General features: G+C 33.0%; 2 protein-coding genes and 1 non-coding gene across 4 annotated transcripts; 2 read left to right on the top strand and 1 right to left on the bottom strand.

Moving 5' to 3' along the window:
- Positions 1 to 1,931: 1,931 nt before the first annotated feature.
- LOC134265651 (mediator of RNA polymerase II transcription subunit 22-like) lies at positions 1,932 to 4,927 on the bottom strand. 2 transcript variants are annotated; one of them, XM_062747874.1, is made up of 4 exons: positions 4,838 to 4,927; positions 2,949 to 3,123; positions 2,647 to 2,727; positions 1,932 to 2,259 (listed from the first exon to the last, which is right to left on the bottom strand). In XM_062747874.1, exons 2-4 carry the CDS (start codon positions 3,069 to 3,071, stop codon positions 2,041 to 2,043), a joined length of 423 nt encoding a protein of 140 aa, XP_062603858.1. In that variant the 5' UTR covers positions 3,072 to 3,123; positions 4,838 to 4,927; the 3' UTR covers positions 1,932 to 2,040. The 2 variants fall into 2 exon arrangements, with proteins under 2 accessions (XP_062603858.1, XP_062603859.1); XM_062747875.1 differs by having other exon boundaries at positions 4,834 to 4,889.
- Positions 4,928 to 5,060: 133 nt separating this feature from the next.
- Positions 5,061 to 15,207, top strand: LOC134265650 (large ribosomal subunit protein eL8-like). Its single transcript, XM_062747873.1, has 7 exons — positions 5,061 to 5,096; positions 5,900 to 6,020; positions 6,319 to 6,474; positions 7,544 to 7,764; positions 8,290 to 8,420; positions 8,900 to 8,969; positions 15,074 to 15,207. The coding sequence occupies exons 1-7, from the start codon at positions 5,094 to 5,096 to the stop codon at positions 15,176 to 15,178; spliced, it is 807 nt and encodes a 268-aa protein (XP_062603857.1). The 5' UTR covers positions 5,061 to 5,093; the 3' UTR covers positions 15,179 to 15,207.
- LOC134265652 (small nucleolar RNA SNORD36) lies at positions 9,820 to 9,894 on the top strand. Its single transcript, XR_009991796.1, has one exon. It is a non-coding gene; the product is annotated as a small nucleolar RNA SNORD36 (small nucleolar RNA).
- Positions 15,208 to 16,130: the final 923 nt, after the last annotated feature.

The following is a 16,130-nucleotide window of genomic DNA, read 5'->3' on the forward strand; positions in this document are numbered from 1 at the left end:
AACATCGTTTTGATTGTGTATATGTAGTTTTACAAGTTTTATTTTAAAAAAAAAACCCAAAAATTTTCACGAACATTTCAACTGTTTTAAGTTCTCTAAAAGTTGAACTTCGAACTCTCTCTGGTTCGGCCCACATAACATGCAAAACTTTCTTAGTCGAATCAAACATCACTCCACCCCCTTCGAAATCAATAGCATCAGTAAAAACAATGCGTTCCGTATGCGATACCGTGGGGAAATAACCCTGGCGGGAATATATATATGCTTTTTTTTTTTTTTTTTTTAAACAAAAGAACTCTAGCTCACACCTTACAAGCAGTGAAATTTTAATATTTTCATCCCAACATGATGCATTAGCAATAAGCATTGACATTTTTTTTTTTTTTTAATTATTATTATCTTGCTATACAAAACTTTCTTATTTATGTCGAGGGATACCAATAAAACCGACTTCTTAATTCCACTCAAAACCGAGCCATTCTAACTTTGCACAGGACTCTTACTTGTAGCATCAATAATAAGAAAACCGGCATGCAACAAATGTTTTTGAATATTCTGTAAAAATAAAATACAGTTTTGTTTGGAATCGCAATCCCAACCATCGTCTAAATACATTAAAACTCCATATATATGCTTTAGCTCTCCAATACAATACTAGTGGTCTAAATACTTTAGTAAAATATAACCAGCACTATTGAGACCGAAGGGTAGGACTGTGAATACGAAATAACGCTTTGGGCCATTGAAGTTCAAGGTTACATTTACATGATGATAAACACTTGTTAGATAAAATTTGATCATGAATAAACCTTTTGGCAAAATTGAGACCCTCTGAAGACCCTCGAATTTGAAATTTCTCTATAAAACGCATGCATTCACTTGTCTAAAATCAACAATCAACCTTTTCTTTTTATTCAATGGCACCGAAACGTTCAGTGGATTAACAAAATTGGCGGTTAAAATCATTCGATGGCTAACTCTTCTCATCAATTCTAAAATGTACGTTTCAATAACGGGGGAGGGGGCGCTCTGCAATATTGATTTTTTGTTAGACAAATATACAACTTTAGAATATGATATAAATTCTATACTCTAACCAAATTTGATAACATTTAAAATATTATTGTTTTGTTTTATAGCATTCTTATAATTCAAGAGATTTTTTTTTTTTTAAACAATCTTAAACTGAAACAATTGAAATTTTAGCAGACTTGTCAAAGTCAGATTTATAGTCTAACAAATGACTATTATACTCAACTTCATTCTGAACCTCGCAATCTCTCCTCGTTGAGATGAAACTGCTGTTTAATAAACTGACAGCGTCACTGACATCAAAATCCTGACCAGAATTGAAGCTTGTCTCTGTACGTTGTTTTTAAGGAAATCTCTTTTAGAAGTTGAACTTGAAAATAAAACTCTAATCTAAACATGCCAAAGACACAAAACAACCTGCGATTCTTTGTAACGAACGTCGCATTAATCGAACATTTCCTGGTAAAGTATTTATAGTGAGTGCTAAATCGCTCGTGCATGAAAAACCAGTTTCTTAAGATACGCAGTTTCACGGAGAATACCGAAGTAAAAACGTAAAGAAATAAATTTATTATTCAGGGGTGTGTCATAAGTTATTTGTAATTGAATCATTCCAGTCTGCTTCATTGTACAAAGAAGCATAGTAAACTCGTCTTCCTGCAATCAAACTTTACTCAACTAGAGTGATTAAACTTAATCTGATAATCCATGTCATCTCTACAGTGTACATACTGAAATTCAGATAAAATTCATTGACAACTTCATACCTGGCTTTAACAATTAACAATACTATATTTACTATGACATGAATTTGACATGAATGCCTTTTGGTTCAAAAAAATTATTCTTGCTAGAAAGATATTTACATTGAATATCAATTTTATTAAAAATTGAAATCTTTAATCAACTAGTAAATGGTCACACATCATACATGAACATATTAAGGGTCACTACAGATGGAAATTCCATTAAAAAATACAATGTGTTTGTCTATATTCTATAAGAGGTTCACTTGAAGGCAGATGAGTAATATTCATCTTCTAGCTCAAACAAGTCGATGGCCATTTCGTCCCTGAGGGAGGTGAGTTTGTTATCCAGATCCTGCTGGAGAGACTTGCAGTTCTTGGCGTTCCTGATGATGGACTCATTTACAGAGGGGAAGTCATTCAGAATCATAAACTGTTTCAGATCAGACACAGACTTCATCAGAGATTCTCCTGCTCTCACCTACACAGAAAAATTCATACAATTTCATTGATAGCTTGACTTTAATAGCCTATGTCATAGTAAGTCACATCACATCAACCAGTCATATGAGGTTGTATGCAGTATCACATCAGAGAATATTTTAGCAGAAGAAAGTACACTGTACTGCCTATTTCATTAAACATTTCTATCTCTTAGAGCTGTGTCAGCAAATTAAGAAAGGATGAACTATCAATTAAAAAGAGTTACATGTATAAATTTCCTCTTGGAGAAAGTTGCAAAAAACTTCACATAAAAATTATTTCAAATCAAGAAAGAATTTAATCTTAAAATGTAACTTTTTAAACTTTGAATGAAAAATGGATAAGTTATTAATAAGCAGGAAATGCTGGAGAGGATGAAACTCACTATATTGGCTGCCCGGACCTGCATTTCATACTGATCTTCCTCTGTCTGTGTATACTTGGATATCTGTGAATCTTCATCCATCTGAGTTAAAAGATTTTTTTCTTTTTAAGATATGCATTTGTATCATAAATATAATTCAAAATGACATTTATATGATATATTTTAATAATTTTCTAACTGCTAACTTATTAGCCTAAAAACAAATATTAGGAATGATTAATTTAAAAAAAAAGTTTTATCATAAAAAGAATTTTAAGGAAATCCATGGATTTATAATAAAACAACAATAACATTAAGCTTACTCTGGCTAGTTTGATTATCTCTTCAAAATTGACAAGCATTGACTGGATGTTATCCTTTAACTTTTTGTTGTAAGACTTTAGAAGGGCCTCTTTGCTCTGAGGCAGGCTCCTCGCCTGAGACATTTTGGAATGTTTTCCTCCAAGATCCAAAACGTTACATTATGGTGATAATTTTCTAAAATAAAAGAGAGCACAGGTCAAACTTTGATGGTATTAAGATTAAGCATAAATAATGTCTTACCCTGGGTAACGGGTTCGTTCGCCCGATCTACCTGTTCGCGGGAGTTCGTTTCGCGCAGAGTCCGTTCGCCCGAAATATTTTTCGCCCAATATTTTGTTCGCCCTATATGTGAACCCAATACTTATATAAAGTCATATGAATTAGAAAATAACATATATTATGATTTTTTTCTATTTATTTCCTTTACGAACTTGGGATATTTTTTCTCAATTTCTGATACGAGGAACAATCTTTATTTAGTCTTGATTAATTTTAAATTTGATGTTTTTTGAATGACTTAGTGTTTGCACTAGAGTAAATTAGATGATTTATATGATTAATATCAATGTTAATTAGGGGGGATACACCCGTGTTATTTTTACGAATTGGGCTATGTTTTGAAAACAATTAAAGGACTGAGATGTTAATAGTTCCATTATAGAACTGTACAGCGGATGTTGAAGGTTTTATCTTTGAAGAATCTCCCTTTGATCTTAAAGAATGATTTAAAGGAATTAAACAATATTTATTTATGTATTAAAAGTCTAAAGGTTTGTCAGGTCTTTGATAGGTCATATACTGGTGTCTCATCGCGGTACTTAATCCTTTTGCATAAAAAAGTGTTAATCCAATTTTTTACTTTAACTTTCATCAAATACTATCCATAAACCCATCTATGGCCTAACTTTTTAGTGCCAAATTATTTCTCATATTTGCATCGTTTAATTTGTTGTCTATTTTTAAAACGGGAAGTCTTATTTACCTCCTAAACTGGAGAGTCCCATAGTATCGCGGCATAGGAAAACATGGAAACTTGTGGCTGACATGGACTTAAATGTTTTTTTTTTTATATTTACGGTGTAATTCTTCTTAAAAAATAAACATTTATACAAACAAAAGACTTTCGAATCATAAACTTTATTACAGCCTTTACTATGTTATAAAATCAATGATCTAAATATGATAAAAACGGGAATGGAAATCTGGTACGTTTTATTTGAATAAAAAATTAACCGACGCATGTTCCGTACTTTTTAATCATCACAAAAGTTTACATTCGGACGACAAACAGATAGTATTTTAACAGAAAGGATATAAGCTATGTATCTGGATATTTGGAATATACCGCGATACAATGGAACCCGCGATATAATGAGAAGCGAGTATATATTTAGTGTGACCATTTAAGACAATATACATAATGTCTGACGGTCTGTTTTATTTCGAATGTACCAAAATTTTGGAAAGAAATTCGTTAGATTTTATTCTCTGTGCGAACAAGTTTTAGGGCGAGCGGACTCTGGGCGAACGGGAAATTGGGCGAACAATTTTTAGGGTGAACGAACATGGAACCCTTGGCCTTACCCTGAACACACGGGCTTGTCACGAAATATTTATCTTCTTTTAATAAAGTTACCCCTAATATAAAAATATTTTTATAGTAGGGGTAACTTTATTAAAAGAAGATAAATATTTCGTGACAAGCCCCTGTGCCCTGAACTGATATCTACCGTTTGTTTCACACTACGCACTGACGATAAAATTGTGTCTTTTCTCAGAATTGATTTATGCTAAATTTAATTAACTTTGTTTATTTAAGCCCGAAGTAAGCAATCAAAAATCAGAAAATAGCTCAAAATGAAAAAAATAAAATAGTTTTAATACCCACTGATCGGCTTTGTTGAAATCGAAAGTAGAATGAGATAACTCGTCCGTTTTTGAATTCGTCTATCAAAAAAAAACGAAAGAAAATAACAAATTTGCATAAAATAATAATTTAGTGTCTCTAAAAAAGTATATTTCGTGCCCAAAAAATTGGTAAAGCTTCATGTCATAAATTTATTTATTCCCTGACACAAGAGAATCTTGGTTCAACTTGCTTAACATTGTGAAAACGAGATTCGGTCTCTTCCGGGTCAGTAAAAATGGTATGGAAGACGTGAAATTATTATGTTCAAGACAAATCGAACGTCATCTTAGACAGTCTGTTATTTGTTGTCAAATTTAGTTAAATATTTCATTTTGTCAATGATATTTGAAGTATGAAAACTCAGTTTATGCATCAACATTGATTTATTTTCGTTAAAAAATTATTCTGAGTCAACATACTATTTGACAACAAACATGGAAAAACAGCTCAAATCAAGAAAATTCAACATTCCTCATTATTTTGATCTATAAAAGCAACAGTAAATATATTGAAATGATTATACAGAAAGGAAATGACACACGTCTATCTATGTAACTCCCTTGTGTGTAAGTAAAAACAAAATCGTGTGCAAAATCGTTTGAATCATCCCCCTCTTCCAAACACTAAATCTGCTCTAAATCTGATTATGAGAACAGTATTATTCGGATGATGAAGCACAAAGATCAGTATATGTTTGGTAGATATCTCAAGTACTGTATTTTTCAACACTGTCATTTTCAGCATTGCCATTGGCGAATGTGAACAGCCAGGAAACAACATTTCATGATTTGTAACTAAGGCTTCTGATCCCATCCATGCTTTCTCAAGGGTCCTTTTTTTTTTTTTGTCCTTAACTCATATTGTTTCAGAATTTATAAGTGATCATCGCTGTGTATTTTCTTCATCTCTTTCTAAGTAGCTTGAAACAGGTTATGAATACAATTGTGAAATTTGTTCCTTTCACATCAAGTTGCTCAATGTAATCAGTTTCCTGATCTGTATAAAATAATGACATTCTTCAAATAATTTTTTTTTCTGCAGCCTGTTAAAAAAAAGGGGAAGAAGAAGGTGGCAGCAGCCCCACTGGTGGCTAAGAAAGCTGCAGAACCCAAAAAAGTAGCAAACCCCCTGCTTGAAAAAAGACCACGAAACTTTGGAATAGGTAAGTTGCAAAAAAAAAAAAGTTGAAAAATTGACACTTTTCAGTAAAAATTGTCTGATTAGGAACATTTTTAGCAGCAGTCTTTGGTCTAAATACTCAGTAAGATTGCATGAAGTACATTTTCTTTAAGTGAGAACTTTCATAATATTAAAAAAAGTTGTTGGCATAGTGGATAAAGATGGGTGATTCTGTTATGTCATTGTTGAATTCTGGTTTAGTTAAATGGTAGATAAAAAATCAATGATTTTCTGTGTTGGCCAGTTATAGGATCAATTTTAAATAAATCAGTTATTTGCAGGTCAGGATATTCAGCCTAAACGTGATCTGAGTCGCTTTGTAAGATGGCCCAAATACATTCGTCTCCAGCGACAGAAAGCAGTGCTGATGCAGAGATTGAAGGTCCCTCCCCCCATCAACCAGTTCAGTGGATCACAAGCTCTTGATAGGCAGACAGGTACAAGAAAACATCTGAGGATATATAATCTTTTTTATCATAATAAAATAAAATTTGCTTGTAAACATAACATTTCATTCACTGTATTTTACATAAAAATTAAACCTTGTACTACTTTCTGTGGAAGTCCAAGCTATGATTAAAATCTAATTGCTGATGATGGTAGAGACCATTTTTGAAGGAATTTGTAACTACCAAGATCTCTGAGCTTGGATTCTGCAGTTTACTATAACACATTTGAACATTCGTTGTTCACTAAACTCTCTTGAAAACAGTGCTTGTACATATACCTTAAAGGACAAAGTGTGTATCAAACTATCAATGGCATCTGTTTACTTCATACCTTGACTGATTACTTATCCAAAAAAGCTTTTGGAAGTATGAATTGAATTACTGTAAAATCACATATTTTTGTTGGGTCAAATTTTCGTGGTTTGAAGAAAACCTACAGGTTCATGGGGATTTGATCTCGTGGATGAAGAATTGTTGAAAAGTCATGTATATGACATATTACTTTTTGTGGTGGACTTGAATTCCTTGGTCTCTTCATACCTCGAAAACAACGAAAATTAACCCCCTACGAAAACTAGTGATTTTACAGTATATCCTTTATGAGAGGATGCTCTGCCTTGCAGTGCTCTTGGTCATATAGCTTACTTCCAATAGCAATACCCTGCAAAAAGAGAAGAAAATAAAGAATTTGGGAATTAAACATTACAGTTTATATCCTAAGTAGCATATTAAATTTTCTGTTGTTTTAATATCCATATTTAATTATTGAAGTTAATCAAAGCTGTTACCTCAACTTACCTGTAAACTTAATTGGATTTTGTTGAAGAACTGTTTCTTCAAGATAATGTGGAACTTTGCATTGTAATGAATTTTGTTTTTATGAAAATCATTTAAGTTTTAATCCAAGTGATGATGTTAAAAATGCACTGAGAATTCCATGATATATATAAAAAATCTACACACTTGATCTCTGAACTTGGATATCATAAGAAAAAAGAACTATGCATGTATCTCTTTGATATTTGAGGTGATTGAACATTATACTTTGATATTGTAGCCACCCAGCTGTTCCGCCTGATGGACAAGTACAGGCCCGAGTCTAAACAACAGAAGAAGGCTCGACTAAAGGCTAGAGCTGAGGAAAGGGCCGCAGGAAAGGAGGACAAGCCCACTAAACGACCCCCAGTCATGAGGTCAGGGGTCAACACAGTGACCGCCCTCGTAGAGCAGAAGAAAGCTCAGTTGGTCGTCATTGCACACGATGTTGACCCAATTGAAGTGAGTAGATTTTGTGGCAGCTGTTCTGACTTGGGTGTTTCAGAGTTCATGAATGATCCCTTCAGTCCTCCACTAAATATGTTATGAAAAGCTCCAAAGTTTGCCACCAATCATAAATATTTTTTAAAAAATGATCAATTTTAGATAAGTGATAGATAAATTTTTATACAATGAAAACAAAATAATGAACTTGATTCAATGCAAGCTATGTCTCACATATAATATAAAAAACAATGTTAACCATTCCACAACGTCATGAATAACTTACATTTTAATGATTTATTCAGGGAACTTTCAAAATACTCTTTGATAGCAAATTAAAGGAATAAAAAGAATAGAAAATTCTGAAAGTAAAAAAAACAAACTTTTGTTTATTAGTCTTTAACAGAGAAAATGATGTGAAGTTTAAAATTTATTAACTAGAACACATCAACAATTATGTAAAATATGTTAAACAGGTTTATTATTATCTATTAAACATGTAAGCATCTGACAGTGATTGATACATAAAATACTTTTTTGTAGATTGTTATATTCTTACCAGCCTTGTGTAGGAAGATGGGGGTACCCTACTGCATTGTAAAAGGAAAAGCAAGATTAGGACGTGTTGTGCACAGAAAAACAGCTACCTGTCTGGCCTTCACAAATGTTAACTCGTAAGTATAGTAAAATAAATATATCGGTAGGAACTAGAACATGACATCTTTGGAGAGGCAAAGCTGTTTATTGTAGTGGAAATTCTGTATTTATCTGGATTGATGTATATAAAATATGTTTTCTTTCAAGAAAATAACCAATATTCCAGGAGAGTTTTAAATACAAAATTTACCTGGAATAAATGAATTTTCTGATGAGATGAATTGAAATAGATGTGAATGCTTTCAAAAATTAATTTCAATTCAGATTTAATTTTTTATATCCGACTCCTAATTAGTTAAAGTTCATATAATATGTGAACTTGAAAATTGTTCATAATGAAACCTTGAAGAGAAATAAATCACATCCATAAGTAGTCTTAAAATTTTTAACTGAAATTCTGTCCATCAAGGCTTTATTACAAACAGAAAATAGAAATCTCTTTGAAAGTTTACTGTAAACGAAAGAATTTTAGCTTTGTCATTAAATAATATTTCAGAGAGGATAAAAATGCCCTGAATAAACTTTCTGAAGCTGTCAAGACCAACTTTAACGACAGATTTGATGAGGTGAGTTTATTTGAATTTAAGAAGTACAGTATACAGGGTTTAAACTTAACTGAAATTTCCACGAGCCATGTGGGCTCCTGACTTTTAAAATTTAGGAGCCCACTGCTAAATTTGTTAGCCCACAGTCTCTGTGATTTTTTTAAAAAGCATAGATACTGGGACAAAAAGTAGATACAAATGAAATACATATATAAATTCATTTGTTTAAAATTGGAGTTCTTACTTTTTAAAAATCAGATGTCATATAAATATTTAATCAAAGGAAATAAAATTGTATTCAATAAACATTTTTACTATCTTTTTTTTTTACTTGGTAATACATGTATATAAATACGTAGCCCTGGTACATGTCTTCAACTGATAAATTGACAATGACACAATAAGATTTTCTAGGTTAAATATTTTAACTACAACGTATCTGAAATAGGTGAAAACACTTACTATTCATATGACTGAGTAGTTGAGAGTTATTAAAATTGTATATCTCTCACGTATCAACCATTTACAGAGGGTTGGAGGAAATTCGGATTAGGAAAAAAGACGATCGTTTTAGGGAATTTCACAAATCGTGTAGTACTTTAAATGGAAAAGATGAAGGATATTTACGAACAATAGGACCATACTGCTGTGATTTTTTTTCATTTTTCTGTAGTTTAAATCAAAAACCTGCATAAAATGTCTGTTTTTCAGTAAGGGGTCTGGGAATGAATTCGGCCCCCTGCAGAATTTTTATTCGCCACGTGGGCAAGCAACTTACAAATTTTATGAGCCCACACCAATTTTTACTCGCAAATTGCGAGTGGGCGAGCGTTAAGTTTAAACCCTGGTATATGGGTTGATCAGATCTGAGACACAATGATGTTTGAATTTCTTCGCCTGAAGACTTGTGTTGAATAATTTTACGAGCTTTTTAACTCTGAGTGTCTCCAATAAATAGATCTGTCTAAAATTAGATAGAATACTTTCTTAAGTGTTAGATTCCCAATACAATTAAGGCATGAATTGATGACTGTGTAAATATGATGAATATTCATGATCAGAAGTGTCCCATCCTACAGACTTGGATCCATTTTTAGCTGGGCTTATTGCTCGAAGAATAATTGCCGGCTTATGTGATCCTGTTCAAGGCAGGATGTTAACCCAATAGTCGCCATTTTAAAGTTACGTGCTAAAATATAGTTCTTACTCTCAACCGCTTTTGAGATAATACAAACGCTAAATAAAGCAACAAAAATAAAACGAAGTTTTATCTATATAAAATAAACATTTGTAGTAATGACTTTGAAAACTTCATAAGTCAAAGAACATAGTTCATTAGCGTAAGGATTTTTGATAATCAGTGTTACCGTAGTTCTCGACACATACGAGGTAAAGCAGGAGAGGGAACCAGACTGGCCTGTTTGTTTACATTCAGCTGCGGTACCAGATTAATTCTGATTCTGACAAAATCGGACCGTGGTATTAGGATTGAAAAACTCAATGTCAGTGTCTTATCATTTATATTGATAGTTTTAAAATAATTTTTTCATCAGAATATAAACGTGATTCATGTAAGAAATCAATTCTACTCTGTAAATTAGCCCGGCTCTCTGTACTTCTGAGTACTTTGATTTGGTTCAGCTCCAGAAAATCAAAAATTCAAGACAAATTTATGTTAAAACTTACATTTTAAATTGTATGTGCCCTTGGATGAAACTTTGGAAAATTTATTTTTAAATTATTGAGCTTACCTGGTTCAAATTTTAACAATACATCTGGAGGTGCTAATTACTGAAGTTATGCTTCAGATGCTTCATCTAACATTTATTTTGTAGAGGTGTAAACTGTAAAAGTGATCTAATCATTATAAAAGTTATTAATTGAAGAAAGATTAGGTTCAAGTGGCCTCTGAAGTTAAAAGTGGCAATATTTGATAAAATATAGTTTAGGACAGAAATAAATATTATGAATAGTTTTTCAGGCACCACTGCTTTAGATCAGAAACCGCTACAATGGTAAAAAAGATGTTGACATTTAAAAAGATGTTGACATTTCAAAAAGACAAATAACTAAATTTTCTGCTTTTCCAAATTGGAAAAAGAAATTTGCTTTTTCCCTTTTTAGGTCACCTGAGTAAACTCAGGTGACCTATTGCTATCCGTTTTCGTCCGTCGTCGTCCATCGTGCGTTAACATTTAAATATTTTCAGCTTCTTCTCTGAAACCACTGAACCAATTTCAACCAAATTTGGCATATAACATCTATGGGTGAAGGGGAACAAAAATTGTGAATTTCATGGTCCCTGCCCCCCTGGGGCCTGGGGGGTTGGGGCAAAAACCACTAAAATTAAAAAATCGTCTTCTTTACTCCTGGACATCAAGCAGTCAAACTGTTGGTATGATTGTAATCAGCAATGAGTCCTCTACCAAAATTATGAAATTCTTGGCCCCAGGGTCAGGGGTTCTGGTGTTAGGGCGGGGTTCTATAGATTATATAGTGAAAATGCATTATTTCTTTGAAAATCTTCTTCTCTGTTCCTGAGTATTAAATAAACTAATTAAGTACATAGTTATGATAAGCAAGAGTGCCTCTACCAAAATTGTGAATTTTATGGCCCCAGGGTCAGGGGTTCTGGTGTTAGGGTGTGGCTCTATTGATTATATAGTGAAAATGCATTATTTCTTTGAAAATCTTCTCTGTTCCTGAGTATTAAATAAACTAATTAAGTACATAGTTATGATGAGCAAGAGTGCCTCTACCAAAATTGTGAATTTTATGGCCCCAGGGTCAGGGGTTCTGGTGTTAGGGTGGGGCTCTATTAATTATATAGTGAAAATGCATTTATTCTTTGAAAAGCTTCTTCTCTACTCCTAGATATTAAATAAACTAATTAAGGACATAGTTATGATGAGTAAGAATGCTTCTACCAAAATTGAATTTTATGGCCCCAGGGTCAGGGATTATGCTGTTAGGGTGTGGCTCTATCATGATTATATAGTGATAATATATTACATGTATAAAAGTCTTTTTCTCTTCTCCTGGGTAATAAGCAGATGAAGTATTTATATAGTTATGATGTGCAAAGGCTCTTCTTTCAGAATTGTGAATTTCAAGGCCCCTGGGTCAGGGATACCAAAGAGGGGGGGGGGGAGGGGGGCTCTACTTCTATATACTGAAAATGAATTGTTTGAAATCTGCTCCTTGGTATTAATTGAACATTTTTGATAAGCAAATGTGCCTTTTCAAATATTGTGCAACAGGGCTCCCACTGGACCGAAAATATTTTTCGCCACTTTTCGCGACAAAAGGAAAGGCATACTTACATCTGATTTCTAGACAATGCAATGCACTTTATGTTATTCAATTATTCTTATTCTCTTTATCACAGACATGGATTTAAAATTGTAATGTTTATAAAGCTTATGGTATCCATATTCACTGTATACTTTTCTGTATATTTTGAATAAAATACTTTTTAAACTAAAGCTTATGGTAGTATCCATTTAAAACAAAAGCTTATGTTGGAATTATACAATTAATTTGATACTGAATTGATATCAGCCAACTCTTGACAGGGAATGTCCTCTTGTTAATATTTTTTTTTTGCATGGTAAGGGGGGGGGGGTCACAGACCTAGTAAATATTTTTGAATTTTTTTTTTTTAAAAAAAGAAAAATTTCATCATTTCATAAATTAAGAAAAATGAGAAAAGATAATTAAAAAGTAATGAAAATAAGGTTTAAAACTTGGCTTTATTTTAACAACTTGGAGACTCCAAAGTTAGGTTTAATATGCAAGCTCATGTAATTGTAATTAATTCAATGTAATTTACTAAGATAATTCTGTTTCCAAACCAATTTCTTTTTCATTCTTTGTCAGTCTATGGTATAATGTGCACATTTTTCAATTTTTTTAAGGTAAAATTTGAAGCCATTCATTACAATTTTCGTCATGTTTCCCTATTTTCGGTTTAGAAAAAAAACGATCTACATAGATCCAGATTTTGTTGATAAAAATCTTTTATTTATTAACTTCATCTCCTAATACTAGTAACACTTTATACCCCTTGTTTAATCCAAATTATATTATTTCAAGCAATTTTGTAACCCTTTATTGCTCCAAGCTAGTTACCTAGTCAGTTGCGTTCGTTCAAGCGAGACCTGGGGGTCATAACATAAAGACTACTTAAGTCTAAGACCGTGCTTAAGTAGGACTTAAGTACAGTCTAAAACTTAAGACCGTAACTAGAAGCGTACTAAGATTTGGCAATCTTAGCAAAACTTAGGCGACCGGTAGAGGTGACTTAAGTATATCTTAACTTTCTTGTACATGTATTTACACTTATTTACTGTTGACTTTCGATGTTAAAACATTCCTCTATTCATATTATGCATTAAAGAAAATAATTATCTCTATTTGACGCTGATTTAAGAATTTTATTTTTTCGTTTGGGGGGGGGGGGGGGGGGGGGGTCAGTGATTACAGTATCACTTCCAACGCAGCGTATATGTAAATACAAAGTTTAAATTTTGGAGGTACCTCTGCAAATAGTCTATTAGTGAGAGAGAATTGCTGATAAGTGGAGACATAGAAAAAAATCCCGATTTTTTTGTATCCTTGATTAAATTGCAAATGAGTATATCATAAAACTTCCACAGTTTTTGCTTCTGACATGCATGGCCTGATATACATAGCGGGGATTCAAAATGTATCGATTTTTTTAGAGTTTCAATTTCAAGTGGAAAGGCGGCCGATTATCTTTTCTTGTCTGCGATTATAACAGGGTAAGTGAACATTTGTCAAAACAAGAGTTACAAAAGGTACACTGAAAACATCTCAGGTGATAAAACAATTGTCGTGAACATTTACAATTAACCACAAATTGCTTGTTTCTGACCGTGCGGTATTTTTGATTTCAAACATTCCGAATAATTTATAACATAATTATTATTTTAATACGAAATCTAATCTAACATACTTAAACCGATAGCTAAGGACGTCAACTTTAATATGTAATTAATTAAAACCCTAACTTAATCACTTTTAGCAATATATCTATATAAAATCAAAAACCATAGATTGACTCATATGAAATATTTTTTTTTTAAAATTTAACTTAGCTAAGACCTCGCTAAGTTTGCTTTATGTTACGGTTTAAGACATACTTAAGTAGTACTTAGACAGGTCCTAAGATTATGCCTAAAACGTACTTAAGACCCTACTTAAGTCAAAATCTTAGCAAGCTTTATGTTACGAGCCCCTGACTTCCTACATGTAGGTTTCAGTTTTCACACCTCTGTTGCATTAAATAAACAAAGGGACTTGTCTGTGTACATTGAATAAACAAAGGAACTAACCAGGACTACACAAATTTTGTACATGGTACATCTAAAAAAAATTCATTTTCGCCACTTATGAATTTCTTTTCGCCACTTTTGAAAAAAATTCGCAATTGGCGACAATGGCGAATCACAGCTCGAGCACTGTTGTGCAACATGTAGACCTAGGGTCAGGGGTTCATGTGTGGTAAGGGGACTCCTGATTATTACTGATTAGTTGACATGCATTTTTGTTCCCCTACCCTGCTTATGAGTATTAAGTAAAGAAACTAAGCAACTGCTAAGTGTATAGTTATGATAATCAATGGTGCCTCTTTCAAAATTGTGAATGCCATAGCATCTGGCTTAAAACATGAACCAAATTCAATCATTTGAAAGTTGTTGCATGATGCTCAGGTGACCTATAAGGCCCATGGGCCTCTTGTCTTAACTATTAATAGATAGATGTTTTTATTAATATTGATTGGAAATGCATAAGGCAATATTTTCCATCATATCATTATTCAAATACAAATGCGAGCAAGTGTTCTTTCCTTTTGAATACCCCTTCCATCTTTCCCTTAATTCTTGATTGTTGTGTTTATATACAAAGTTTTATGTATGACAGTGTCTTAGAATTCTGCTGAAGTTAAATATGATGATGTAAACTTTTCCCGAAGCTGATCTTCCTTTGAAGAAGCTTATTTACGATCTGATGACTTCAGGATTGAAAGAATTCACCAAAGAAAAACAAAACTATATTTACCGCAATTTTATTTTCATCCAATAATTTTCTTTTTCTTCCAGATTCGTCGTCACTGGGGAGGTGGTCAGATGGGATCTAAATCTCAAGCACGCATTAACAAACTGGAAAAAGCAAAGGCTCGTGAACTTGCCCAAAAAATGGGTTAAAAACACTGAAAATAAATTATGGCTGAATAGTGGTGTGTGTTTTCTTTTTTCAAGAAGTTGCGAGGGGATGAGATTTAATCTCATGAGTAATCATCTTTCTTTTCTGTGAAGCCAAGCGACAGTGGCTTCTGAGACATGGGCCCAGCGGTTCTGTCTCTTTCTTTTGAAAATACTTTGCTGTTTGTCTCTTTCTTTTGAAAATCCCATGCATAACAGTTTCCAAGGATATTTTTTTATATTCAGCCGAAATAAGTCCAATTTGGACAATTTGCTGTACATACGTAATTCTTGGAAAAGTTCTCCAAGCTTCCAAACTGGGAGGGGGGAGGGTGCAAACAGCCAATTTACGAATGTAACAGGTCACTGAGTGTTAACCCATTTTGACCTGTTGATATTATAAATTCACTCAAGTGATTGTCGCATAATGTCATAAAATGATGTGTGCAAGAATTTGATTGGATTGTGGAAGTTCTTAGCTCACCTGAGCTGAAGGCTCAAGTGAACTTTTCTGAACAAAATTTATCTGTGGTCTTTCATCACACTGACAGAAATTGAGGGATTATCTCTGACATTAAAAAAAAATTTAACTTGATAAACAGCATGATATTTTTACCCCACTCAACAAGTTGCGGGAGGTATGTTTTTCACCTGTCCGTTCGTCAGTAAGTCCTATTTTTAGCTCACCTGAGCTGAAAGCTCAAGTGGGCTTTTCTGATCACATATTGTCCGGCATCCGTCTGTCTGTAAACTTTTCACATTTTCATCTTCTTCTCAAGAACTACTGGGCCAATTTCAACCAAACTTGCCACAAAGTATCCTTAGATGAAGGGGATTCAAATTTGTTCAAATGAAGGGCCACGCCCTCTTCCAAGGGGAGATAATTATGAATTAGTGAAAAATTAATGGCATTTTTAAAAATCTTCTTCTCAAGAACCACTGGGCCAGGAAAGAC

This window comes from Saccostrea cucullata, unplaced genomic scaffold (assembly GCF_032062105.1).
Source record: "Saccostrea cucullata isolate Sc308-1 unplaced genomic scaffold, CSIRO_AGI_Scuc_v1 ctg8730, whole genome shotgun sequence".
In the NCBI taxonomy this organism is placed as follows: domain Eukaryota; kingdom Metazoa; phylum Mollusca; class Bivalvia; order Ostreida; family Ostreidae; genus Saccostrea; species Saccostrea cuccullata.

What these genes read in the sequence shown, in the direction of transcription:
- LOC134265651 (XM_062747874.1), bottom strand. Translation starts at nt 3,071, where the DNA reads ATGTCTCAGGCGAGGAGCCTGCCTCAGAGCAAAGAGGCCCTTCTAAAG. An exon ending in AGATAATCAAACTAGCCAGA is followed by an intron (nt 2,728 to 2,948) that starts GTAAGCTTAATG and finishes CTTTTAACTCAG; the next exon opens with ATGGATGAAGATTCACAGAT. An exon ending in AGGTCCGGGCAGCCAATATA is followed by an intron (nt 2,260 to 2,646) that starts GTGAGTTTCATC and finishes TTTTCTGTGTAG; the next exon opens with GTGAGAGCAGGAGAATCTCT.
- LOC134265650 (XM_062747873.1), top strand. An exon ending in AGCTCTTGATAGGCAGACAG is followed by an intron (nt 6,475 to 7,543) that starts GTACAAGAAAAC and finishes TTGATATTGTAG; the next exon opens with CCACCCAGCTGTTCCGCCTG. An exon ending in GCCTTCACAAATGTTAACTC is followed by an intron (nt 8,421 to 8,899) that starts GTAAGTATAGTA and finishes ATAATATTTCAG; the next exon opens with AGAGGATAAAAATGCCCTGA.